Below are 24375 nucleotides of genomic sequence, written 5' to 3'. Positions count from 1 at the left end.
GACAGTTAGGCTTCTATTGGCTAATGTTCCGCCGAATCTCCTATTGGCCATAATCCAACGCAAGTACTAATCAGCCCTACGTCCCTTTCCCTATGTATTTCCATAATGTATGTGCCTTGTTTACCATGCCGGATGTGGCCTTCGAGTTAAAGTCAAAGTCAAAGACCATTCCCGATCACCCAGTAATCTTCGAGCTAGCCCATCCATATTTATATCATGGTAGAAGTTATCTACTATCATATAACTTAGCACGGCGCCAAAGCAAGTGCAAACCGTCGGTATGGACTAGACATTCTAGGTTCCTTCAGGTCTAAGCCAGTTACACCCCTAGATATTACCTACCTGGTAAAAAGTATTGGGAGTATCTGTTCCTTCTCTGCATGGCAGAAGTTGCTCTTATTAATATCAAAGCATCTTGAAGTATGTATGAAGCCAAAAATATACAACAGCTTCAATGTTTCTACTTCCCCTAAGTATCTCTCTAGTTCACCTGAACGCCCTCAATTCCATTTATCCCTATAATCATGGTCTTTATAGACGCACTCTTAGGCTTCCGGACTAAGTCAAGGTAATCAAGAGCCAACTATACATAATGGCACATCTTCCTATCGCTGGTCGCAAGTCCGTCGGTAGCCTGGACGACGATCAGTTCTATAGCGCACATTCAAGCCGTATAGCCAGTCGGCACGCCAGCTTATCAACTGCACCACGCAATCTCCAGGATGAAACAGCCCACGCCGCGATGCCCTCGGAGCCCCTCGTCTCAATTTGTCAACCTGGCCGCTCCATCCCCGAGTCACCACCAGAAGTCCTGAGTCCGCCACTAGCACGTGCGCCGAAGTCGAGATGGGCCATTCCCTTTTCCCTGCGTCATCAACACAATCCTAAACATCGTCATTTTTGTCCGAAGCCATTAGGCCGCCGCTTGCATAGGACATTCCACGGTACATCAGACAGTATTCCGTTACTCCAACCACTTAGGAGTGAGTCGGGTATAGATGCGATCGATTTTACGAAGCCCTTGATCTCGTCCCCTGCGTCTCCGGTTGTGGACCGCTGGAGCTCGGTGTACACTGGAAGCCACTCTCCTCGTTCGGAAAGATCATATTCCTCGGACCTGATTACCATAGATCAACGGGGAACAGATGCCATCGTTTCTACGATCAGAGCCTATTTGTCCAGTAGAGGGCACGATGATTGTTCACCGCGGATAGGTGCATCAACTGCTAATGAAAATTACCCCCCATCAAAATTCCAGACGGTTCAGGACGCTCTCCGAGAAGGCCGCTTAGATACCGATGAGACGACTGTAGATAAGTATCTAGTTACTACGAGCGATATTGCGGGAATCTTAGATATCGTTATTTCTGGCATTCGCGGTATTCATCGTGGCCGCTACGCAGCCATATGTCTTTCGATGCTGCTGCCCAAGGAATCTCTACCGAAGCCTTCTCCTAAGATCACGGCAATCGTCCCTGGGTCACCCACCATTGCTGATCCAGCCACAACAATCAGCTCCGTTCAACCTTCCTTTAGCGTCGCTGGATGTTCTGGCAACCATAGACATTATCTCGATGCCTCTAGAACTACATTTATATCTCGGCAGAGTATTACCGAAGTTAATTAGGGGCGGTCTTCGGGTAGTACAATCCAAGAAGCAGATAGGGAGCTTTATGCGAGCATCACCGAATCGCTAGAGGTCGCTCCTAACGGATCTACACGACGTTCATCTTTGGTCAATTCTAAACTGCCATCTCCAAGGGATTCCAGATGGGTGAGCCCCAGACTTACTCCTCCGACGGAAGATTCAAGCCCTATGCTAGACCCTACTCTGGAGCAAAGGCGATCGGTGTCCGAACCGGTCAGCCCTAGGGCGTCTTTCGGGGATCTTAAACTTCAAAGCAGCCGTCGTGATGGCTCGATGACTTGTTTCCCGAAATTACCTTCAAGGACATCTACGACTGATTGGCTCACACCCTTAGGCTTATTCGGGGAATCCAATATGTCGCAACATAAATCAACGACGCCAGACCTCTATGTTCTTGGTATCGACGCGCACTCGGGAGCCAGCGCGCCAAAGCCTCTAGGAGTAGTCGAGGAATCACCGCTCCTGACCCCGACCTCGGCCCCGGTTGATAATTTCCCCTTTCAGTCTTCTGGCCCGCAGTGGCCCACGCAAGTAGATGAAGGATCCGACACACATCTCAAAGCAGGTTCCGCAATTGGCGTCTCGGCACATCGACGAAAGAGCAGCTTCAAACCAATAGAAGCTCCGAAGCCTCATCCGAATCACGGTCTTCTAGATACATTGCGCCGATACAGCTTCATGCCACTATTAGACCAGACGCCAGAGAACATCCGTGAGGCATCACCCCCAGCCCGAACGTGGACCGATCTGCCTCTACGAGAAGACGGCGGAAGGAAGAATTCTTCAATGGATCTATTGCAGGAGATCCTGGATAGGAAACCGGCATCGAAGATGCCGTCTCGGAGATCGTCGCGAAGACCGTCGCACATCAACGTTGATATTCAGGGCCGAAGCAGAACGGGTACGGCGTCATCGCAAAGGAGCGGGCGAGATCGTATGTCATGCTCGGAAGATCATATGCCGCATATTTGTACGGACGAGCAACTGACGCCCCTAGGGTCCGATACGACTTGGTTTGGGTGAGATATCGACTATTGTGATTACCTAAGTAGATTGGCGAAACGAAAGTTGGGTCTATTAGAGTCGCCAGAGATTCACGTCAAATTAAGAACCAGATTTTCCCTGAAATATTATTTAATTGATCTTGATTGTGTACGTGTGACAGTGAGCAGTTCACAGTGGAAGCAAACTCGATTTAGCCACCCATCGTACCTTTCCCATGCGCATCTAAACTAAGTTTGATCTCAATATCAACACAGTGAATTGTACTCCCCCATATCATACACATCACCCCCTTTCACATCTCCCGAAACGGAAAAGTAAGAACTTTTACCGCTTCCACTGCCCCGCGTTCTCAACCCCCTTCGACACGCTCTCGGCGCCGTTCTGGACCCCCGTGCTGACGGATCCCAGGGCGTCGCCGACGGGCTTGCCGGTGGATCCCGTGGCGCTCGTCACGGTGTCGCCGAGCCCGCGGCCCGCGGCGCCGACGACGTTGCCCGTCGTCCGGCCCACGCCGCCCGCTACGTTACCCACGGTGCTGGTGACGAACTTAGCGGCGCCTGTCACGCCGGAGGATTGGGAGTTGTTTTCTAGAGGCATGTTTTGTGGTTTTATGTGGATTGGCTTTGGTGAAGATTGATAGTGCGTGAGTCAATACCTAGGTAAGTAGTAGGGTTTTAGGTAGCAGTGCAGGTAACGTTGAGTTTAGATTATTTGGTAGACCTGAGGAGTAGGAGGAACTGAATAGAATTGTATGAGACAATGTTGAAGGTATTTAAATGCTGCTCATTTACATCGACATCCCCTACGTAAACGTGTAACATATTGAGGATGGGATAAGGTGTGACGTCATGGCTTCCTTAACCACCTTGATCATCGGACGGTGAGGTGCCACAAGCCAATGAAGGGGCTCAATCATGGCAATTTTATTCATGCAAAGTTTGTGACGTCATGATAATGTAGTTTGAACATTTAAGGTGCTGAAGTAAGACGAGCAGGATCAATCCATGGAACGCTTATGAGACTTCCAACGGTTTTTAACGTCGGGTTATAAGAAGAAGCGCTGTTTTCCGGGGAACATCTCCTGATAGAATGTCAAACAAGGGCATCCATGTTTGGTGTGTTTGGTGCATGAGCTCTCCTACTCACAGTCACTTTATATCGACCGTCGGAAGCGTCGCCAACCATCTCTGCTTACCTAGGCTAATAGAAGTGGTCGTTGACATTTGTACAACCTGGGAGTTGCATATCTCCCAGAGACTTGAGATGAGTAAGCTTCAGCAACAACTAACTTCGTGACTTCAAAGCTCAAGATGTTCCACTATCGCGTCTCATAGTTCGGCATTTCAGCTCCATGGTTACCAAATGATTCGTACGAAATACTTTACGAGAAGTGCAGATTACAAACAAGCCGAGACAATGTAAACTTAGGAGATAAGATTAGCGGGAGTCGGACCTAAATATCGCCGCTTTATCGTTGCCAATGGCTGCACAGAGCGTACCCATCCAGAAGGCTTTAACACCGATGCTACCTACCCACTATTACTTGCATTTTCCAAATATGCGAGATAATCCAGCGGCTTTTACGAGAGTAAGCGCCTAGTAACTACGTCGAGCGGGTGACACATCGTCCATCCAAGAGTATACACCGTTACACTCAATTACTTCTCAATTTGTTACTTACCTACACTTGAATGGGAAACAGATATCTCGGCAGGTATCGTGTTACGCAACTTACAATGGACCCTGTAGGCGTGCCTAGGCAAGTATAGGAATGCGGGGCTTCAGCTCCCTTCCGCTCTTCCTAGGCCCAAGCCCCAAAGCCACTTATATGCCGGGAGAATATCACCTCTCTGTTCTCCGCTTCCCAGCGCTGCGATATTTAAACCAGATACTTTCGCTCCAAAGAACGGACTATAGCCATCGCTAACCTACCCACACTCATCTAATACTCGTATCATACTCTGAACTTTCTGTGCTCTCCTAATTCAGCATACCAACAAATAAGCACCCCTTAACACAGACAACTCCGGACCTCGGAAATTGGATAAAAATGGTGGCAGTCGTATCCGTCGCCTACAAAGCAGGCGGCACGTTCGATATGGACTACTACCTCAAAACCCACATGCCCCTCGTCCAAAAGACCTGGGCCAGCTTCGGCCTCAAGAGCTGGAAGGTAGCCCAGTACACCAGCCCCGACTCCATCTACGCCGTCCAGGCGTGGCTCGAGTTCGACGACCTATCTCAGTGGGAGAAGGCTACCGCGGCGCCCGAGGCTGCTGCGGTCTTTGCCGACATCCCCAACTTCTCCAGTGTGGGGCCCGACAAGCTGCTTGGCACACTTACGGGATCTGCGACTTGCTGAGACATCGTGACGTGTTGATCTCATCGATGGCGGGGGTGTTTAGGCCCTTGCGTGGGAATCGTTAGCGAGCCTGTCGATGTCGAAGCTAGTGTGATGCTTTTTGGGCCGCACGAGGGGAGGTGGATATCAAGATACGACCTCTCATGTATTAGTATCACATTATACAATCCTTCGAAAAGATATTTATGGCATTTGGTCAATATTAATCTTATAGCATCTCGATATATTCGCAATATATGGAAAGAAAGTGAGATCGGGCCTAAAAATGGTCATGAATTGAAGCCGTTTAACACCACTCACTTGAAGGATGCCAGGTCGCCCACAAAAGTCCCTTAAGTTAACATCATATGATCAGATATTTATTCACATAGAACAAATCTTGATACTCTATATAACATGTCGCATTCGCATTTTTGCATTCCTTTAGGTGACACCCTTTAAATTCTTGATCGTAAGATTCATCCTTTCATCATACCCAGTACCTAGGTATGTAGCCTATGACCAAATCCTACCAGTGATGAGAACATCCAACCGTGTAGGTAACAGTTTACCTATGTCTTAGTCATCTTAATCGTAGTACTTCTGATTTACACCCGCAATGATCTCCTTCTCGCGCTGGTCAACCAATCCCGTACGGAACCTGTGGTCTTTCGCGATTCGCGCTCTCGCCCATTCTATAATTCCAGTCAGCATCTCGCCGCGCGTTTCTTATAAACCCCATATGGGACGAGCACCGTACGTACCTTCCGCAGTGACATCATGCGCGAACGGCTCCATCTCCGACTGCAGCCCCATCCGCCGCAGCAACGGGCTCGCGACGGGCTTAAGCAGGATATTCGCCTCCGGGCGCGCGAAGTAGATCAAGCTCAGCCTCGGCGCGCCCGTCTGGTCCTCGGGCGGCCGCACGACGCGGTGCACGGTGCTCTTCAAGTACCCCCCGCTCAGGAACTCGAGCGCGTCGGCGATGTTCACGATGATCGCGTCCCGCGGCGACCGGACGTGCCGCCACCGCCCCTCCGGCGTCTGCACCTGCAGCCCCGCGACCGGCTGGTGGAAGAGGAGGGTCAGCGTGTTGTAGTCCGTGTGCCCCTTCGCCCAGATATTGCCGACCCGCGCGTCCGCCTCCGCCGTGCGCGGGTGGTACTTCATGTACCGGAGGTACTCCAGCCCTTCCGCCTCGTAGCGGTGGCGCTTCGCCAGATACTCCTCGTCGTCGATCTCGAGCACGTACGCAAACAAGCGTAAGAGCGGCAGCAGCACGTCGTTGTGGATCTTCAGCGAGAAGGCGCGGATCTCGTCCCAGTGGTCCCGGATCAGCTGCGGGTGCGGGCGCTCGTGCTCCGCCGTGAATTTCGGGATGTTGTACCGCTCGTCGTTGTCGCGGCCCGCGAGCTTGCCCGAGGACTGCGGCTTGTACCCGCGGAAGTCGCCCTTGGCGGTGTCGCAGGCGTAGCGAAGCTTCTCTTCGAGAGGGAGCTGGAAGAACGCTTCGCAGAGGGCGTACTGGCGCCGCACTTGTTCGTCTGAGAAGCCGTGGCCGACGACGTAGAAGAAGCCCGTTACCTTAGTTAGCTCGGTGTTCTTGGAGAGGGGATTGGCGTCTAACCGTTTTTATTGATGAACTTTAGGACTTGCTCTGCGAGCGCTTGCTTGCCTCCTGGCTGGTCTAACTTAGAGATATCGAGTGCTTCTAGTTCCGCATATTCTACTATTGGGAATCATGTCAGCAGTCAGCCCTTGAGGGTTCTTTGGGGTACGCATACATTGTTCCTTGGTCTCATTTGGATATTCGTAGGATAAAGGGGCTTCGACTCGAGATGGAGACATTTTCCGCTCTATACCATAGACCGTGTTTATCTGATTAATAGGGAGTTATCCTTGAATTCTATTTTCACCTGTCTGGAATAACTTATAACATGAACAATTCATTTAAATTTGTAGTTATCGGCACACCACAGGCGAGCGGGGAAGTATTTGATCCTACATCGCAGACATCTGTACATGGGATTGGACGAATGAAGTCCGTATGAAATGATGCCATTATGAGCTATGAAGGCTAAATCGCAACTACAACTATTTAAGTAATAAGTAAACATCACATCATATGAAGGTATAGAGGATTTAACTCACGTCACTAAACTCCTATCTTCACCACGTACGAGTTAACGCCACTCGACGCTCAACCATCAGTAACCTCCCATTCAAGCAAAATAGTCTATGCAGTAACGCTAGGGTATTCTCGGTCTCCCTTGAAAGTGCATATGATGTATCCTTTCATTCTTTAGGAATTCTTCAAAGTAGCTCTGCGCCCGAAGTTTTGGGTAAAGAGAAGCATCGCTAAGAAAGTGGGTAAAATCATCGACCCCTATTTGGAACTTTAGTGAGAACGGTGGCGCACTGAGAGAAAGGAAAGAGCTCGGCTTTTAACCAAGACATTTAAACCTCGGTACCAATCGGAGAATTAGATACGTACCCGAGTAAGCAAACCCACCAGGATTAATGAGATTACCTAAGCCAGTCTGAGTAAAACACCAACAAAAACTTCCCAGTTGAGTCTTTACTGGATGGAGACTCAATTATACGCAGCAAAAACCATCATGGCCAAAAAGGAATAAAGCCGACGTTGGTTCTAGACTATGGCCGCAATTCAATCCTTTCCTCTTAATCTTCTTAGCGATTCCTTATACCAGAACTAAATTAATCTTATCTTTTTTTCCTCTTTAAATTGATTCCAATCGTTACAACACAAATGGCGCATTGCATGTTCAGGTCACGTGCTTTATTGTCATGCCGGGCCATGCAATCAAATGCTAGCATTGTCTTTGCATCTACAAAACCATTGTCGTCGCTATGGCACAGGCAAAAGTCGCAGCAACAGAGATGGAGTTCCCATTCCCCTTTAGGCGCGAGTTCGGATCCTCCCAGGAAGAAAGTGACCATGGGAAGTATTCGGTCTTTATATAAAAAGGGGGAACCCATCACCGTGATGACAGCGCATGATTTCCCCAGCGCGCATGTCGCCGACGCTGCAGGGATGGACGTCATATTGGTTGGCGACAGCCTAGCGATGGTCGCATTGGGTATGCAAGACACCAGTGAAGTGACAGTGGACGATATGCTTCTTCATTGTCGATCGGTGGCGCGTGCCACCAGGTCTGCCTTCACAGTAAGATCATACGTAACTTCGATGATGTAAGATGCGAAAGGCTAATGATTAACAAGGTCGGAGATCTTCCCATGGGATCATATGAAATCTCACCAGAACAAGCCCTGGAGACGGCCATAAGATTCATCAAGCATGGTCGCGTCCAAGGCATCAAATTGGAAGGTGGAAAAGAGATGGCGCCAACCATTTCTAAGATAACCCAAGCTGGCATACCCGTTCTGGCACATGTCGGTCTCACACCTCAGCGCCAGAATGCCCTCGGAGGCTTCAGAGTCCAGGGAAAGACATCGAAAGGCGCAATGAGAGTTCTCGAAGATGCGCTAGCCGTCCAAGAAGCCGGTTGTTTCGCCATGGTCTTAGAAGCCGTCCCGGCAGAGGTTGCTAGTATCATCACGCAGAAGCTTTCCGTTCCAACTATCGGCATCGGTGCTGGAAACGGATGTTCTGGCCAGGTGCTCGTCCAAGTCGACATGTCCGGATACTTCCCGCCAGGTCGCTTCATTCCTAAATTCGTGAAGCAATACGGCAATGTATGGGCGGAAAGCCTGAGAGCGATCGAGTCGTATCGAGACGAGGTGAAAACGCGACAATACCCAGCAAAGGAACATACCTATCCGATTCCCAAAGAGGAATTAGAGGCGTTCGCAAGGGACGTTGAAAAGCTATGACGCGACGCCCTTGGCTTGATTGAGTCTCGTGTCATTCCAGAAACTTTTTGAGGGCACATAGCGTAATAGGCCCTTTTTGGATTTACTGCATCAGCATGAGTAGGCGTATAAGCATTTTCACGGAGAGCGTGGTCATCATGGCTAGCACAGCTCATCCAAATGCAGGAGTAATTGAATAAACCACGATCAGCTGATCGTTCGAGTCCTTAAAGCACTGTTTGAGAAATTAGCATTTCATAGATATTCACAATAAATAATAACGCACGTACCCTATGCAAGTTGCCGACGATTTCGTCCAGAGCAGGGGCAAATGCGCTGTTTACGTAAAGGAATAAGCCATCCGTCGGGTTGAGCCGCAGCGCCTTGCGCAGGTGAGACACGACCGCTTCGAACTTCTGCGTCGCGCCTATCCGCCGCACCTCGCGCTTAAGTTGGGGAGCAGATCCGACGGCCTTGAAACGGATTAGAATGCGTTCTTGCTCAAATTCGCCGGCACTGGCGAGAGCTGAACTAGCGTCTTGAGGCAAGGCCGTGAGAACGGCTGAGGCGGTCATGGTGAGTGGGAGCTCCGGCGATGCTGGCCGGTCCGGAATGGGAGAGGCCGGAGGCGATGGGGATGGCTGCTCGGGTACGTCTGGATACTCCATCTTGCGTCACGTATTTCCCGTGTTCCCTACGTATTATGGCGAGCACTTATAGGTATATATGGGTCGCTTGACTAGAAAATTCCCGACTTGTCGCAGGTAGATGATAAGGCCGAGGACGGTTTCGAGGTGGAAAAGCGATGGAGCAGATCAGAACCCCAGGCAGCATCAGCAAAGCCACATGGAACAGCGTGGCTTAGTCTGAGGCTTGGCCCTGTAACCCCACTCTGTGTAACGACTACCCCCCCTTTGTATTCATTCCCCCAATAAATGACATCAGAATAAAGATCGTAAGCAGTTATTCGGGGACTTCAATCCAGCCTTTACTTTTTACAAGCCCAAACTAAAGACTGGACCAACATACAACGACATAGTTTCATGTTGCACTTAGCAAAGTAAAATCATTCATCATACAAGGAATAACTACCGATACGTGAGTATCCTTTACAGTCTAGACAATCAAGAGATTCTTCGTGCGGCCCAACTATGCCAGCTCTACCTCGATCACGCCCTCAAATCCGCGGGGATCCATCGTTACAGAAATCATCTCTAATCCCGCATCATTGATTACTTTCTTCCATTCTGCTTCAGTCCTCTCATAAGCAGAAAGGTTTGCCACTATGACAACAGAGTTAGCATTTACTCCTTGACGGAAAGAATCCTTGATTGTACTTACTCAAGGCCACATCTAAGGATGCCTGGTACATGCTTGCCCCTGTACGTGGCATCACAATTTCACATATGAGGATTTTAGAGTATCCCTTCTTCAATGCCGGCTTGAGATTTTGCAGAATCCGAGTCACCAATTCGTCCGGCCAGTCGTGGAGTACCATGTGTAAGAAATATGCGCGGCTTCCTATATTATACGTTATCAATTCCGACTTCTAGTTGCTAACAGCGATGAGAAATAGGTCCGGAACAGAAAATTCTTACCGTGAAGTGGCTCGGGCTTGAAGAAATTGTATTCCATCAGTTTTATCTTGTCTGTATTAAGAGTGAGGCCGGAGATGGCGCCAGCCAAATCTTGCAAGACCAGAGAGCCAGCCGGTAGATTTGGATGCTTATCCAAAAGTTTGAGGAGATCAGCGCCATGGAGGCCTCCGACGTCGACAATGAGTGGACTGCCAGAGGATAAGTCTGCCCCTTCGATGAGGGACGCCGTATCATAGAACTCTGGCCATGGAACTCTGTACTTCGAGTACTCAAACAAGAAACCCCTAAGGCTATCTCGGTAGCTCTTCTTAGTCAGGAACCTGTCAAAGATAGGCAATCTTTCCGGGTTTGCGTCGATATAGCTTGTATTCTTCGCATCTTTGGGCTCCCGATACGATGTCTTGGCCAAAAACGACGGCAGATTCATGTGGGACAAGTCCCAATGATCAGTCCTATGATACTTCAGCAATCATGGAGTTTAGCCCGACAACAAACGACTTACTTCGAAACGATTGCTTGTGCCATACAAGTAGAATCGTCGCCGATTGATAGCGAGAATTGAGTCGGTTTGTATCGATCTTCCCCTGTTTCTTCGATGATATTTGCAGCGCCCAGGAGTCGGAGTAAGCGACCTATTATCACATCAGTTTCCTGATTACGAGTATGACTAAAATGTGAATAGGCTTACGAAGTAGGTTCAGTTCGCAGGTTTTCGTGGTAAGTCCCACCAACTCTTCGACCTGCTTTTCCCCTCCACCAGCTGCCGTCCATCCATGCCAAAGACCAATGTCAAGGCAAACTCTCAATGCTGAGTCTACAAGTGACTGTTGGTATGCGATCTCATAAGCCTTCTCTCCGTTTGACTGTAGACGGCTAACTAGTTTGCGAGCACTCGCTAGCATTTTCAGCCTCTCTGTATTGTAACCCTCAAAATCGGCGGCCGTGAACGCCTCGAGCTTCTTCAAAACCAAGTCAAGGCCCTCCATCTCTAATGGTAGCCTTAAAATAGCGAATTGGAAAATTTAAGAATCTTGGTCGTGTTGATCTAACAGTGGTGGCTTTTCAGCATATATGGTAGGTCCTCCGAGCACTTCTCGGCCTAGGTTACAACCATGGCCGCATTTATATGCACAGTGTGTCAGCGCGGATGTGTAAGTCTACTTCATGATACGTGCCACATCGACGAAGTGTCACCCATCCAACTTCACAATAAAAAGCACAACTTGGTCACAGTGACAAGACACCCGTAGGCAGATAATTAAAGGAACCAATTAACATGGCAACCTCCCGGTTCCGAAGCCGAATGCAGAGTGACAGATCAAACAGTAAGACGGCGCGGTGTTCTCGTGCATCTAAGAATTTCTTCATTCACTAGCCAACGCTCGTCGACGAAAGTAACGATAGGCTAAGCTTAACGAAATATGATGCTTAGAAGGTACTGAGTAGGGCGACACGATATTATACGCCATTATACGACATTATCAAGAAATTAAAAATAAGTCACCATTTCCGCCACTAAGCGTCCGCAGCAACACCTTGCGATCTTGTATACCTATATACGAACAAAAAAACTACTATTTGCTGAGACGGTATTCTCGTGATACCAAAACCTCTTATATATCGATACAAGAAAATGAACGGCGGGGAGAGTGGGGGTATACCGCCTAGGTAGGTAGATGTGCCATGTGCCCGTGTCAGCTCGCTTACCTACAGGAGGAATTGCACTTTTTAGCACCTACCATCCCGCTGACGCCATTGGTCGTACTGGCGATTTAGGATCTTCGTCACCCCCGATTAATTTGTGGCGCCGCTTTTCGGTATTGCCAACATCATCGTCATCACGTTGGTGACGAACAGGCGTGACCATGTCTTCTTGCGAAGAATGCCTCTGCCTTGATATCCCACGCGCCATCCAGCGATTATAGCACACGGAGGGGACCGGCCGGCCCGACGATGACGAGGCTGGCTGGATGTACGGATGGCATGGGCGCGCCCGTGATGTCTTCCGCTGCGCCGAGCAATCGAAATGCGATATCTGCGCCGCCGTAGCGGAGGCTTGGCAAGATTACCCGCGCTGCGGCTATCGTCGATAGCTTGAAAGACGGGATAACCAACCCGCAGGCTCCTCCAGACGACCCAGACGCGGGCGTGCGGAAGATACCTGCGTATCACAACGGCAGGGTCGAAACCGTAGTTCTGCGGTTAGAACGCGCAGACGACGGGCGCCAAAGATGGAGCTACGCGTTGCGTGTAGCTTGTGTGCCGGAGTCGACAGTTGGTTGGGATGTGCATCACGAATTGTTCGCCGAGCTAAAAATAGCGAAGGACTTGTGCTCAAGGACTTCGGGTGGGGATTCTTACGATGAGCTCGACATGGACTGGACCATACCGGAGATCCCAACATCCGTCGAATCTATCGATATTACTCGGACGTGATTGGAGACTTGTGTTTCCAAACGCTCTTCATGTTTCCTAGAAGATGGGAAATTTAAAATACCTTCAAGGTTCTTGGATATCGGTAATCCGATTTACCAAGACTTCGTGGTCCTTAGGGAGGCTTACGAAGAATCGCCCCTAGATTCGAGATACGTCGCGTTAAGCCACTGCTGGGGTACAGCTCGGGTTATCACGACCACAAAAGCCAACATAGGGGACCATAAGCATGGTATAAAGTTCGAGTCCCTACCTCAGACATTTAAAGATGCAGTCCAAATTGTCCAGAAATTTGGGCTGCGATATCTGTGGATCGACAGCTTATGCATCGTACAAGACGACCCGAACGACTGGAAAAGAGAAGCAGCTCGAATGGCAGATGTATATCGGAACGCATACTTCGTCCTCGGCGCCACAAGAGGCAAATCTGATGCCCAAGGATTTCTCAGGCCCAGGCTAAAAGCACCAGGATCTGCCGTGCTCGGCGACTTTACTTTTTCCCCCCTACCCCCTTTACCCCGCCGATGGACCACGGGCGTCGACATGATGAGAGACGAACCCCTGAGCGACAGAGCGTGGTGTCTCCAGGAGAGATACCTCGTGCGGCGCATGTTGATGTACGGGAGCACGCAAGCAGCGTGGGAACGCGCAGAACTGCGCGCGAGCGAGGATGGAGAGTCGATCTACGAAGAAGGAGATCAGCTGTCACGCATACTGCAGACAGCTAACACCGGCATATCTGTTTTCGGCGATATTCTACCTACCCCGTGGAACAAGGACCTCCTCCCGCGGCGGCGTGAGACGGCCGTTAGGTACGCCGATTGGTATCGCATGATAGAGCAGTACACTACGCGAAACATAACCAAGGAAAAGGACCGATTGCCCGCCTTGTTAGGTGTAGCTAATGCACTTGGTGCAATCACCGGCGATGATTATGTAGCAGGTATTTGGCTTGGCGGCTCACTTGAAGGATTGACCTGGTGTGCTGCGAATAGGGATGGGCTAGACCGTCCTCAAGCTAGGACCGGTCCGTCGTGGTCCTGGGTTTCCGTTAAAGGGCCGGTACAATTCCCTATCTACTCATGGTACGATTATAGTGAAGGTTGGGAATTTGGGTCAGTAAGATTCGAGCCTCTAGCTAAATATATCGAACATTCTCTAGCCGACAGCACGTTACATCTAGTAGCCCCAATTGTAGCAGTTACAGGACATCTCCCAAGGCCGACAATACAGCCCGCGGACACAGAGAGATGGTTACCAGAGCCCCAATTCTCTCCGGCTACCGATACTGTCTTCAGCTTTCGGCACCAGTCCGAGGAGTATTGGGTAGAAGGGGCATTTGGTATCAAGCAAAGACATGGTCCCGAATACTCACTGTTTGGGATATTCCTCGTCAGAGTTCCGTTTCATCTCGGAGAAGAACGATTCGATCGTCGTTTGGGTCTTGTTCTGAAAATGACAGGAAATGCTTACGAGAGGGTTTGCTTTGTCGACAGCTACATTCTCAAACCCGATATCACTGATGATGGGCATCGATTCTCGAATCTTTCCACAGACATTCATGTCTTTAGATCTCTAAAGGTAGCCGAACTTAGTGATACTGAACCAAGTAATACGGAAGACACCCTTCGTTTGGATCGAGTCCAGGTCATCTTAAAGTAGATAGGGTACCTATGTACTAGCTATTTCAGAAATAAGGGAGTTTACTGATAGCATTTGTCACCTAAAACTTTGTTTATTCTCTGAGAAGTATGAAAAAAGATAATAGCTAGCTGCCTACCTACCTACCTACCTAGATAGTCTTCTTCTAGTCTTATAAAGAAACTGGACTTTGGCAGAAAACTACAAAAAGAACTCCGAATCGGGGAATCGAACCCCGGGCTTGGCGGGTCACTGGACAAGAAGTGAGAGCACCAAATGTTAGCCACTACACCAATTCGGACTCTGGGTGACCGATGGTTCCGACATCTATGAGAATATGATGATTGAAGTTATCATATATGCCCTTATTTCCTTAGCGCTGTTTGCCCACGTCAGTCACAACACACACAGCTTCAAAAGTTTCATCGGATAGCAACATAAGATGAAAGCTACATAATGCCCTGGTAAGGTGTGCTTGTAAATAATTAGCTGGAATGCGGAACTCGTGTCCCAATGATTGTGATACAAGATACAACGATAGGTTTATTACCATTCAATTTAACCTTTTTGAGCAGATATGTTACGTGGAATAGGTGCATGGAACAGAGCAATCTTAACGAAGACCTGCTACGACAGGGAAGTTGTGGGATACTAGTATGGCACTTCTCTTTCTGAATACATGAATGTCTCATAAGCAAACCGAAGGCTTGGTTAAAAACGATGGCATGCTCGATAATTCAATTCACGTACCGAGAAACGAGACGGGTAGGTCTACTGTAGGCCATCAGTGTTGATCGACGGTGCGGTAAATGTGATATGGAATGGTTCGCATACTCTACTTTAGATGACCATATTATCTTAGGCCAAACATCGAACTGATATAGAAAACGGCATCCCAGAAGTTTGCTACTACTTGCTGAGCGCCGTGGCTTAATTTCTGAATGTTGCATGGATTCTTTATTCGTAGACTACTACTTATACATACATGATCTATGGATCATATGGTTGCACCGTTGCTTCATCAGTGTCGAATAGTGTGTTGTTGTAAAAGCCTGCCTGACCTGGTCATCTGAACCAGGTGACTTGAGAGTACCGTCCATGTCCTAATCCCCCCTTAGAACTACGCAAATCGAACGCCCCTACCACTAGGCCAGCCGAGAATCTGTCAAGATTGGGAGAAGAGAAAATAAAGCCACCCTTCGCCGAGAAAATGCACGATGCCAGGGTGCGACACCCAGATGTGAAAAGTAGAACCAAAATGCTAAGACTCCATGCCATGCCGTTATGCCTTTTCCGTTCAACTTTTGGGAAACGGATCAACTCCAATCATCTTATCGAACAGAGATGGTTTGGAAAGCCGGAAGAAAAGTAAAAAAGGAAATGGGTATCATCGCGCCGCGAATGCCGAAATTAGAAACAGGTTCATGATATGCTATGTTCCTGGAGATGAACGACCGGCGAGGAATTAGGGCGTAGAGCAATGTTGGGATCGGGAGCAAATTAATGTTTGCAAAGTGTAGGAGCTACGGGCAAACTAATAAGCTTCTTCGAAATCCGCAAGAGAGGGTGTCCAGGATGCAAAAGACTTGTGTTTAGGGGCGCGTTGAAGTTGGGAAAGGAGATCATCAAGATCACCCCAGTTTTCATCATCGTCAGCAAATTTGCGATGCTTCTTGGATAGAATGTGCTAAGCCTAGTGTTAGTACTAACAGATGAGCACCGAGGGAAATTTTGAAACATACCTCATCGAAATCCGCATACTTCTCCGCACAGTTCTCGCAGTAACCAGGCTTCAACTCGGCCTTCTTTGGTTGCGCAGTTTCTCGTTTCGTCACGCGTGGAACAGCCTTGGAAACGGCCTGCGTATCCTTGCCAGCTGCAGCCTCCTCAATCATGTCAAGCTTTCGACTCGAAGTGCGACTCATGGTGCTGAAAGATCGTTTGGCTGGAACTTCATCTCGGAAGCTCGCCTCTCCATTACGACGGGAACTCAAGTCCTGCGAAGTCGCAGTGCTATTACGCTTCAAGACCTGACGTTGAAGGCCGTGGACCTCCTTGCTCAGACCGGTTATAACACCTGGTGTCGTCGCAGTTGACGATACCATCTGGGATCGAATGGCCGAGGTCACGTTGGAGGGCTGGACACCAGATGCGACAGGCTCGCCACCGAAGAGGCGGCTCGCAGAACGACCAGTGAACGCCTGGCGGGTATCCGCGAATGGGCCGACAGTAGGCTTCGTTGGAATGGTCAATTCCATCGAGGCAACACTAGAACCACGACAATGACCGTGTTCCATCTCGCCTAACGATCGCTTTCCAGTGACAGGCTTCGGGGGCTCCATCTTTGTCGGAGCTTGGAGGATGGGCTTAGCCTCAGCAGCAGCCCTAGTTACTTGGACTTTCGGCTTGGGCTGAGGCCGGACATCTCTTGGTTCATACTCATCGATAAACGGGCAACGTCCCAATGCAGCAGTTCGGAACTGAGGCCAGTCTCCCTTAGACTTCTCTGCAACCTTCTTGTATTCTCGAACCATGATTGGCTTCTGCTTCTCCTCGAAATCGTACACATATATGTACGGGCCCTTGAAATAATGCAACTCCTGGGCGTTCACGGTGGGATCTCGATCAGAGGGACCATTGACGCGTTCATTATGAAGAAGATGAAGTAGGTTGCGGTCTTCGGTGGTGCGAGTCTCGCTGACCCTCGTCTTGCGCGCCCCATAAGCGATCTCTGCACTGACATAAGGGTCAGTCTCAAGAAGCAAGTCCAGCATTCGCTGCAACTTGTCCAAAGACCAAATCTTCTTTCCCATCTCTCTAGCACGAAGAAGCACATCCATATTGCGCTTGGGCGGCTCAATCTGAGTCTGAGATGGCAACTTCCGCGTTCTGAGGTCTCCGTCATATCTACGCTTCGTGGAAGCCTCTGATAGCCGGGTTAACAGAGATGGGTTGATAGTCTTCACTTCTTCGTGCTCCTGCTCTTGCTCCTGAATATGCTCCGCATGTTTCTCGCTAACCGCGTGCTCGCCATCTCGGCGGCTTACGCTCTTCTCGGAGGGAATCGTTCGGGTAGTGACGACATGAGTGATTTCGATAGAGAAGAATGCCGCCTCACGCTGGAGAGAAACCATGTTAGTCAACTCATCAATCAGGATCCAATAGGGTTAGCAACTTACAGCACCCAATGCTGCAATCTGCTTGGCCAGTTTTTTGTGTGCATCGTTAGGGACCTTCTCGAAGTAAAACACGAGTTTGGGGAATCTGGCTCGGTGGTGTTGTTGCCAGACTTGAATCTCTTCAACATCCTTCTCGGTATATCCGGGGTTAGCGGTTACGGCCTGTTGGTGGTGGTGATGACCGGATCTCTCCTTCGCTAATTTGCTCTCGTAACTGTTCGCGTTGCGGCGTGTCTGTATCGGGATCTGACTTCTAGAGACTCGGTGCTGCTGTTGCTGGGAAGGGGATTTCAATGAACGCTGAGAGCCAGCTTCGATCATCTGTTTCTTGGCAGGAGGTGGCTGGCCATATTGCTCCTCGCGCTGTACTTGGGCGGCGGGGCGTTTGTGCTTAGCTAGGAGAGCTGAGTTTCGTAAGGGAGAATTGGCGACATTCTGGTTCGTAGAAAGAGGAACTCGTCTACCAGACATGGTGGAAAGAGGAGCAGGAGTTGGTGATATAGATACGGCTGCCATATAACTGAGGTATTACTCTTAGAGATGTTGTGTGGGGTGGAGATGGCGGTGGGCGGCCTAGACTAGTAATTTGAAGGTCAAAATGGGTATGGGTAAGTCCTGCGACCAACAATTATTTACTAGTTAGTGATTATTGCCTCGGCAATAACGACAACAACAACAATATTAATAAAGTCGAGTTTAATTATTATTCGACTTAGAGAGACTTTGTGTCGTTGTTGCTTGTAAAGTTGAACCGAGTTGCCCAAGGTGCTCCAGAGCTGCTTATGTCCGAACCCTGACCCTTTTTAGTTGGCACGCGACGAACCGTGACACAACACGTCGGATTTGAAGGGCAAAACACGCGCGATGATTCGACGTCAGGATGACATTGAGATCAATTGAAAAAGAAATGAATGATCTAGGAGAATTCAATGACTCAATCGACGCGAGAATAGACTTGAAGATCGACGTGCAGAGGCGTGAAAGTCGAGTCGAACTTGGACAGCTTAAAGCTTGGTGGTGGGCAAATAATAGAATTCAAGAGTTTAGCTCCAAAGCTTTTGAGAAACGAGTGGACAAACCGCGCTAGCACTAACAATTTCCGAAAATCAACAACAAGGTTGGTGCACGGGCCATTTGACATCACTGTTAGCCCCCACTGCTGATGTGCACGGCAACCACAGAAACCGCACACCTTAGGTAATACTACGTACTGTCAGCTACCCCACATACCCACCACATTTTTTATACTTAAGTAATCGGCCAATCATCTTACCAACTTTTCATTTACTCAGCAAAAAAATTCCGAAGCTCGACGATTTCAACCCGCCTCAATCCTCCGAATTACAACGTCAAAAACCACACAGTTGTACCAAATATTAATCTATATACCTTGGATTAAGTGTAGAAAAACGTTGGCTACCTCCTGAAGTTCTCTACTTGTCCGGGATCAATTGAACTTTAATATTCAGATATTACCCTTTTGGGAAATGTCCCAAGCAATTGGGTGACGCAATTGGTTGAAGCGCTATTCTCACTCTAATCATGAAGCTCCATCGACTCCCGTTATGGCAACTCGAACGACACTTTAAACCACACTCGACCCTATCTTCTCCGCAATTGACACGCTTATGTTCAACCAATCCCGCTTCTTCGACATTCTCGAAGCATTCATCGAAGTTAAAGTGCATAAATCTAGAATGTAACTCTAGATCTACAGCGGCCAGAAGGGCCTATTCGACGACTATTTCCGCTAAAGATATTCTCTTCGGCCAACCAGTCTACGAGACACATCCGCACGTTCTTAAATCAGGTGAACTGACACCTGGTATCACCGCTCAAGAATACCATGAGCGCCGCGCAAGTTTAATAAACAGCCTACCTCCCAACTCTGCCGTCATTCTCCCTTCCGCGACTCTTCATTACCGCTCAGGCGCCGTCTTCCACCCCTTCCGCCAAGAATCCAACTTCCTCTACCTTACCGGCTTCTCCGAACCCGAATCGCTCGCCGTGCTCACAAAAACCGACGGGGTAGATGACTACCTCTTCCACTTATACTGCAGACCAAAAGACCCGAAAGCGGAACAATGGACCGGACCTTGGAGCGGCGTGGATGCTGCGAGGGACGTATGGAATGCAGACCTAGCAGGGGATATCGGACGGGTTGAAAATCTACTAGCCGATGCTCTCAAAGGGGTGAAGCAGATCTACACGGATGCTGAGCTGACTAACAACGGCGTGTTCACAAAGTTTGGCAACCTCTTGAGCTCGGCGGCCCCGAAAGTGAAAACGGCGCCGCTAAAACCCTACGTCAACGCTCTCCGAGCTGTCAAGTCTCCCGCCGAGATAGCTAACATGCGACGCGCCGGACGAGACTCCGGACGAGCATTAACAGAAGCCATGCGACGGCCGTGGAAATACGAGAAGGAGCTCGCCGCGTTCCTAGAATATCAGTACCAGATGTCTGGCCTAGACGGACAAGCGTATATCCCCGTAGTGGCTGGGGGGAAGAAAGCGACATTGATCCATTACGTCCTCAACAATGGCATTTTGAACGACTCGGAATTTGTCCTTGTAGACGCGGGCGGTGAATACGGCACTTACATTGCAGATATAACGCGCACGTGGCCTATATCGGGCAAATTCAGCCCGGCGCAGAAAGACCTATACAATGCCGTGCTACGCGCGCAGCGGTCGTCTGTATCGCTTTGCCGCGCCAGCGCCAACGTCACCCTCGACAAGCTGCACCATATCACGGAGAACGCGCTCCGCGACCAATTGCAGCAGCTCGGCTTCGATGTGAGCGGCGACCGCATGGGTATCCTGTTCCCACACCACGTTGGGCATTATATCGGGCTCGACGTACACGACGTGCCGGGGTATCCGCGTAATGTGGCCCTGAAAGATGGGCACTGCATTACGATCGAACCTGGGGTTTACGTGCCCGACGATGAAAGGTGGCCGAAAGCCTTCCGAGGATTGGGGATTCGCATCGAGGATAGCGTTTGCGTGGGGGATGATAGCCCCCTGATCTTGACTACGGAGGCGGTTAAAGAGGTTGACGATATAGAGGCGTTGAGGAACTAAGAAGAGTACGGAATCACGCCGTAGAATGAGTTACCATCGAAAAGCTCGGAAGAGCCAGCTGTATATTCATGTCGTTCATTGGGAGCGAATTATGAATTATGTGGTATGTGACAATAGACTTTACGACGCGTACGCAAGGGACGCATATGCCATCAAGCAAGGCGCCTAACTGGCATGAATGGTTTATTGTACATTATCCTGGATACCTGTTGGAAGACAGGTAGCCAATTCAAATGAAAGATCACATCTTAACCTTGAGGATTCACGAATACGGTGGCACGTACCTACCTAGGTACCTAGTATCATGAAATTTGTGATGTCCAGGGGGCGACTAGTCAGAACCCACCCCTGAAATTCGGAAAAGGGGTCGCATCTACAAATCGCCCCCGGAACACTTTCAAAAATTCGGATTCCTTATTCCAACCATTTGCAAGAGAAGTACCGGGCTACGGAAAACTGTAATGCATTAGTTTCATACGGAAATCTAACACAATCATAGCGTTTCAATTCCCACGAATTCCCTTTCTCCCGCAAAACCTAGTTCGGAGGGCGAGGAGGAGGCGCGCGCGTTCAAACTTGCCCGCCAAGTAACCCGCATCGTACGATAATCAGCAGATTGGGCCACGTCCGCTTTAAGAAATTCGCTCAACTAGGCAAAATCCGCCTGCCGGAGTGTCTGGGTCTGATGTAAGAAGAGAGAGAGAGCGGATGCGAATAAGAATTCTCAGCTAGGATAGCCGGGGGGGTTCTATTAATTTCGATCGAGATTCAGTCTACCTAGTACGTTATGTAGGTAGGTAGATAGGTACGTATGTAGGTAGAGTAAAAAACAAGTTCTGTCAATGCGCGCCATCTCCCGTAGGAGGCGATAGGTATCATAATTTCAGCAATAAGGTAAAATCCGTAATAGAATTTCCCAAAAAAAATCCACTGTTCGCTCACTTCTGTAGAGCCTCTGAAAAAAATACATCCCCTTTTTTTCTCAGATGGTAAAAAACAAACACAAATTCCCACCTCTTGATTTTCATTCCCTCGTGATTCAGCCCGCGGGAATACCTATGCCCCATAGCGGTTGTGAAAAACTGTATTGCGACTCCTAAACACCATAAATAACGCCATGATTCTGCCCCAGTGGCATTTGTCCCCAGTTTAGAAGGCCATTCATCTAAGTATGCCCAAGGCTCTTACTCCCCCATGATAAAATAGTTTCAAAAAAACAATTCGATTTCTTTTCCGGAACCCCAACGTGCAACCCGTCCATGTATTCGTACCGGACTCCGATGTGGTTGTTTTTCATACAGTAGTGGTATATATACGTTCGCGGCAGATATGTAGAGGACAGGTGAAAGTGACTCAAAAGTGTAGGTGTGAGATTATATATCCATATGGTTAAGTCGGAGGTTTCGTTTCGTGTACTTCGATAACCGAGCGTTCTGAGAAGACTTGAGTCCAGATTTATTCAGGCGGGTTGCGGTTGTTGGGTGTCGTCGCCGAAGCAAAGATAGTCGTGAGACGTCATTATTATGAAGTTGTTGCTAAAATATTTGGCGTATAATTCGATGTTCAGTGGTGTGAGTGGTGATTGTGACTGGGGACAAATAGTTCACGAATAAGTGCGAGATCTTCGCCTAAGAAAAGGCTCGGGGGTTGAAGACAGAAGCGCCGTATCCTTGAGGTGCCCAATTTGGTGCGGGTGCGGCGCCAACCAGCTGTTCGAAGGCATGTAATCGGCGGGCAAGTTCCTCATTCTTTTGTGCCATCGACCGATTCCTTCGCTCAAGTTGATGAATATATTCAGTCGCCTTGGTAAGAACAGTGCCCTAAAATCTAATTAGTGAAAATGTAGTAGTAATGTTGGGCTAGAACGTACCTTGCTGACTTTTGGAGCTGTTCGTGATGCGGTGGGATTATCGTTGTCGTCACCGTCTTCGGGTATCGCACGTAGAGATGGAATAGCATCTCGTAGTTCCGCGATCTTGTCCTTTAGGTTGGTACGATATTTTCTCTCAATATCGTTGTGTGCAGCTCTGTCACTATTTCTTGGCTTCTCCTTAGCCTTTTCCACCGTAGCATCTATCGAATTAGTGCGTGACGGTGCTTGAGGTCTCGTCATTGCTGGCTTAGTCCGGGGTTCGGGTGTGTTGCTCTTGCTATCACTCATCGTCGTCGGACTTTGGTTGATTTCGAATCGGAAATCCATTCCGGCGGGTTGTCTTGTGGTAATTTGTGGTTGGGGAGCTTGGCCTGTTCCCATAGCAATGGCGAGAAGTCTCTGGCGCTCGGGGTCGTTGAACGGAGGGTTCACGTTCACGTAGTCCATTCGAAAACCAGGTTGCGGCTGCTCCCAGCTAAGAGGCGTGGAGTAGAGTCTCTCACGAGGTGGAATGTCTGAGGGGATAGGTGCAGAGTCCGTCTTGCTGAGTTGATCAGCTAAGGCCATGGAGAAGAGGTCGTCTTCGTCCGACAGCGCGTGATCAAGAGCGCTATCGTCGACCAGGTCAGCAGTTGACGAGGGCGGATAAGCCACTTTGAAACTGTTGCCGGGTCTCCCGACAACCCTCGACCTTGGGTGAGGTTGAGCTAAAACTGGGGATCTTGACTATATTTCAGATGGTACATTAGCGCCATTGTTTGCGCGAAGACCTAATATTTGGTTCTTACAGGTTTGCCCTCAGCGAAAATCTGATCACTCTCGTTGTCGCTGTCGAAGCGAAGCCAATAGTCAGAACAGTCTAGAGTAGAAGGGTCCTCAGTGAATCTAGACCTTCTAATATCAGAGCACTGGCGCTTCTTAGGTAGCTCCTGTCCTGTGAGCCTGTGCTTGTGGGAGGGGTTAGAGATGTTCTGCGAAGCAGTTGAGGCCGGTGAGTCGGCGGCAGTACTAGGGGTCTGGCGCGAGCCTGAGGTTGGGACTGAGTTCACAACACTTGATTCGGCAGACCTATCTAGTTCGTCCCAGAAACTAATAGAGGAGAGTTGCTGTGAGTAATCTGTTGATTGATCGAAGAATGTCTCGAAAGTCTGAGGGAATGTTAGGGTCTATTTAGATACAACCGAGGTAGTATTATAGATATAGTAGATCTATATCTATGTGAAATCTAAACGAATGAATGACATCCAGTGACATACCTTGTCGTTACCAGCAGGATAAACGTCAATGTCCTGCATAACACCTGCGTCCATGACGAATCCCACAACAATTCAAGGGCCACCAGCAGGTCTTTTGGTGACACAATAGCTTGATTGCTATGGTTTCTTAAAATAGGGGGGAGAGTCCCGGGGCGGGATGGATGAGTCGGGGATCTAGATCTTGTGAGGTGATGTTTTCGGGATCATGCGAAGTCCAGGCTAAGCTTGGCAAAGATGGAGATGGAGGTGGACGATGGTAGTCGGATTAATCAAAGGGCAAAAAAGCCAGGTTGCAAATTTGCCACGTCCGTTGCCGTGCGTCGTTATACAAATCGGGGCAGTCGGGTAACGTCAGTCCGGGTAGGGGGGATGTGATGTGAGTTGAGTTGTGGTGAAGTTGCGTGTAAGTGTGTATGAAGCCACTAGGCGCAAACTGAGCAAGCCACACTAGGAAGTACAGTATAGTGTAATAGGAAGGATTCC

At 49.1% G+C, this 24375-nt stretch overlaps 12 protein-coding genes and 1 non-coding gene across 13 annotated transcripts; 6 read left to right on the top strand and 7 right to left on the bottom strand.

Moving 5' to 3' along the window:
- Positions 1 to 453: 453 nt before the first annotated feature.
- Positions 454 to 1721, top strand: F4807DRAFT_282473 (uncharacterized protein). Its single transcript, XM_047994701.1, has one exon. The coding sequence runs from the start codon at positions 593 to 595 to the stop codon at positions 1625 to 1627; it is 1035 nt and encodes a 344-aa protein (XP_047850082.1). The 5' UTR covers positions 454 to 592; the 3' UTR covers positions 1628 to 1721.
- On the top strand, positions 1722 to 2824 carry F4807DRAFT_282584 (uncharacterized protein). The gene has a single exon (XM_047994704.1). The coding sequence runs from the start codon at positions 1817 to 1819 to the stop codon at positions 2669 to 2671; it is 855 nt and encodes a 284-aa protein (XP_047850081.1). The 5' UTR covers positions 1722 to 1816; the 3' UTR covers positions 2672 to 2824.
- Positions 2825 to 2843: 19 nt separating this feature from the next.
- Positions 2844 to 3250, bottom strand: F4807DRAFT_464646 (uncharacterized protein; the record flags this gene model as incomplete). The annotated part of the gene is made up of 2 exons (XM_048002160.1): positions 2844 to 2880; positions 2982 to 3250. 2 exons carry the CDS (start codon positions 3248 to 3250, stop codon positions 2844 to 2846), a joined length of 306 nt encoding a protein of 101 aa, XP_047850080.1.
- A 759-nt stretch (positions 3251 to 4009) lies between these two features.
- F4807DRAFT_282509 (uncharacterized protein) lies at positions 4010 to 5426 on the top strand. Its single transcript, XM_047994703.1, has one exon. The coding sequence runs from the start codon at positions 4704 to 4706 to the stop codon at positions 5013 to 5015; it is 312 nt and encodes a 103-aa protein (XP_047850079.1). The 5' UTR covers positions 4010 to 4703; the 3' UTR covers positions 5016 to 5426.
- Positions 5395 to 7381, bottom strand: F4807DRAFT_443044 (putative 1-aminocyclopropane-1-carboxylate oxidase). The gene is made up of 4 exons (XM_047999524.1): positions 6779 to 7381; positions 6623 to 6723; positions 5759 to 6572; positions 5395 to 5689 (listed from the first exon to the last, which is right to left on the bottom strand). Exons 1-4 carry the CDS (start codon positions 6840 to 6842, stop codon positions 5583 to 5585), a joined length of 1086 nt encoding a protein of 361 aa, XP_047850078.1. The 5' UTR covers positions 6843 to 7381; the 3' UTR covers positions 5395 to 5582.
- A 57-nt stretch (positions 7382 to 7438) lies between these two features.
- On the top strand, positions 7439 to 8952 carry F4807DRAFT_282503 (3-methyl-2-oxobutanoate hydroxymethyltransferase). The gene is made up of 2 exons (XM_047994702.1): positions 7439 to 8181; positions 8238 to 8952. Exons 1-2 carry the CDS (start codon positions 7765 to 7767, stop codon positions 8847 to 8849), a joined length of 1029 nt encoding a protein of 342 aa, XP_047850077.1. The 5' UTR covers positions 7439 to 7764; the 3' UTR covers positions 8850 to 8952.
- On the bottom strand, positions 8925 to 9757 carry F4807DRAFT_282467 (ubiquitin-like autophagy protein Apg12). The gene is made up of 2 exons (XM_047994700.1): positions 9119 to 9757; positions 8925 to 9063 (listed from the first exon to the last, which is right to left on the bottom strand). The coding sequence occupies exons 1-2, from the start codon at positions 9494 to 9496 to the stop codon at positions 9001 to 9003; spliced, it is 441 nt and encodes a 146-aa protein (XP_047850076.1). The 5' UTR covers positions 9497 to 9757; the 3' UTR covers positions 8925 to 9000.
- Positions 9758 to 9977: 220 nt separating this feature from the next.
- Positions 9978 to 11412, bottom strand: F4807DRAFT_464641 (putative O-methyltransferase; the record flags this gene model as incomplete). Its single annotated transcript, XM_048002159.1, has 5 exons — positions 9978 to 10111; positions 10170 to 10349; positions 10427 to 10878; positions 10929 to 11058; positions 11115 to 11412. 5 exons carry the CDS (start codon positions 11410 to 11412, stop codon positions 9978 to 9980), a joined length of 1194 nt encoding a protein of 397 aa, XP_047850075.1.
- Positions 11413 to 12379: 967 nt separating this feature from the next.
- On the top strand, positions 12380 to 14876 carry F4807DRAFT_471057 (heterokaryon incompatibility protein-domain-containing protein; the record flags this gene model as incomplete). The annotated part of the gene is made up of 3 exons (XM_048002880.1): positions 12380 to 12421; positions 12476 to 12858; positions 12931 to 14876. The coding sequence occupies 3 exons, from the start codon at positions 12380 to 12382 to the stop codon at positions 14519 to 14521; spliced, it is 2016 nt and encodes a 671-aa protein (XP_047850074.1). The 3' UTR covers positions 14522 to 14876.
- F4807DRAFT_t138 lies at positions 14714 to 14801 on the bottom strand. Its single transcript has one exon. It is a non-coding gene; the product is annotated as a tRNA-Glu (tRNA).
- Positions 14877 to 15434: 558 nt separating the features above from the next.
- F4807DRAFT_443003 (Dfp1/Him1, central region-domain-containing protein) lies at positions 15435 to 18694 on the bottom strand. Its single transcript, XM_047999523.1, has 3 exons — positions 17680 to 18694; positions 16243 to 17619; positions 15435 to 16187 (listed from the first exon to the last, which is right to left on the bottom strand). Exons 1-3 carry the CDS (start codon positions 18193 to 18195, stop codon positions 16035 to 16037), a joined length of 2046 nt encoding a protein of 681 aa, XP_047850073.1. The 5' UTR covers positions 18196 to 18694; the 3' UTR covers positions 15435 to 16034.
- A 243-nt stretch (positions 18695 to 18937) lies between these two features.
- On the top strand, positions 18938 to 21071 carry F4807DRAFT_443002 (aminopeptidase-like protein). Its single transcript, XM_047999522.1, has one exon. It carries the CDS (start codon positions 19222 to 19224, stop codon positions 20761 to 20763), a length of 1542 nt encoding a protein of 513 aa, XP_047850072.1. The 5' UTR covers positions 18938 to 19221; the 3' UTR covers positions 20764 to 21071.
- Positions 21072 to 22391: 1320 nt separating this feature from the next.
- Positions 22392 to 23946, bottom strand: F4807DRAFT_453967 (HLH-domain-containing protein; the record flags this gene model as incomplete). The annotated part of the gene is made up of 4 exons (XM_048000517.1): positions 22392 to 22583; positions 22634 to 23362; positions 23425 to 23784; positions 23893 to 23946. The coding sequence occupies 4 exons, from the start codon at positions 23944 to 23946 to the stop codon at positions 22392 to 22394; spliced, it is 1335 nt and encodes a 444-aa protein (XP_047850071.1).
- Positions 23947 to 24375: the final 429 nt, after the last annotated feature.

Source organism: Annulohypoxylon truncatum (assembly GCF_022578515.1).
Source record: "Annulohypoxylon truncatum strain CBS 140777 unplaced genomic scaffold F4807scaffold_42, whole genome shotgun sequence".
Lineage (NCBI taxonomy): Eukaryota > Fungi > Ascomycota > Sordariomycetes > Xylariales > Hypoxylaceae > Annulohypoxylon > Annulohypoxylon truncatum.
This window is presented reverse-complemented; position numbering and strand designations above follow the sequence as displayed.

What these genes read in the sequence shown, in the direction of transcription:
- F4807DRAFT_443002 (XM_047999522.1), top strand. Translation starts at nt 19,222, where the DNA reads ATGAAGCTCCATCGACTCCCGTTATGGCAACTCGAACGACACTTTAAA.
- F4807DRAFT_282509 (XM_047994703.1), top strand. Translation starts at nt 4,704, where the DNA reads ATGGTGGCAGTCGTATCCGTCGCCTACAAAGCAGGCGGCACGTTCGAT.
- F4807DRAFT_282584 (XM_047994704.1), top strand. Translation starts at nt 1,817, where the DNA reads ATGCTAGACCCTACTCTGGAGCAAAGGCGATCGGTGTCCGAACCGGTC.
- F4807DRAFT_282473 (XM_047994701.1), top strand. Translation starts at nt 593, where the DNA reads ATGGCACATCTTCCTATCGCTGGTCGCAAGTCCGTCGGTAGCCTGGAC.
- F4807DRAFT_443044 (XM_047999524.1), bottom strand. Translation starts at nt 6,842, where the DNA reads ATGTCTCCATCTCGAGTCGAAGCCCCTTTATCCTACGAATATCCAAAT. An exon ending in TAAAGTTCATCAATAAAAAC is followed by an intron (nt 6,573 to 6,622) that starts GGTTAGACGCCA and finishes ACTAAGGTAACG; the next exon opens with GGCTTCTTCTACGTCGTCGG. An exon ending in GCATGATGTCACTGCGGAAG is followed by an intron (nt 5,690 to 5,758) that starts GTACGTACGGTG and finishes CTGGAATTATAG; the next exon opens with AATGGGCGAGAGCGCGAATC.
- F4807DRAFT_282467 (XM_047994700.1), bottom strand. Translation starts at nt 9,496, where the DNA reads ATGGAGTATCCAGACGTACCCGAGCAGCCATCCCCATCGCCTCCGGCC. An exon ending in TCGTCGGCAACTTGCATAGG is followed by an intron (nt 9,064 to 9,118) that starts GTACGTGCGTTA and finishes TTTCTCAAACAG; the next exon opens with TGCTTTAAGGACTCGAACGA.
- F4807DRAFT_282503 (XM_047994702.1), top strand. Translation starts at nt 7,765, where the DNA reads ATGGCGCATTGCATGTTCAGGTCACGTGCTTTATTGTCATGCCGGGCC. An exon ending in CCACCAGGTCTGCCTTCACA is followed by an intron (nt 8,182 to 8,237) that starts GTAAGATCATAC and finishes ATGATTAACAAG; the next exon opens with GTCGGAGATCTTCCCATGGG.
- F4807DRAFT_443003 (XM_047999523.1), bottom strand. Translation starts at nt 18,195, where the DNA reads ATGGCAGCCGTATCTATATCACCAACTCCTGCTCCTCTTTCCACCATG. An exon ending in AGATTGCAGCATTGGGTGCT is followed by an intron (nt 17,620 to 17,679) that starts GTAAGTTGCTAA and finishes GTTTCTCTCCAG; the next exon opens with CGTGAGGCGGCATTCTTCTC. An exon ending in AGTATGCGGATTTCGATGAG is followed by an intron (nt 16,188 to 16,242) that starts GTATGTTTCAAA and finishes CACTAGGCTTAG; the next exon opens with CACATTCTATCCAAGAAGCA.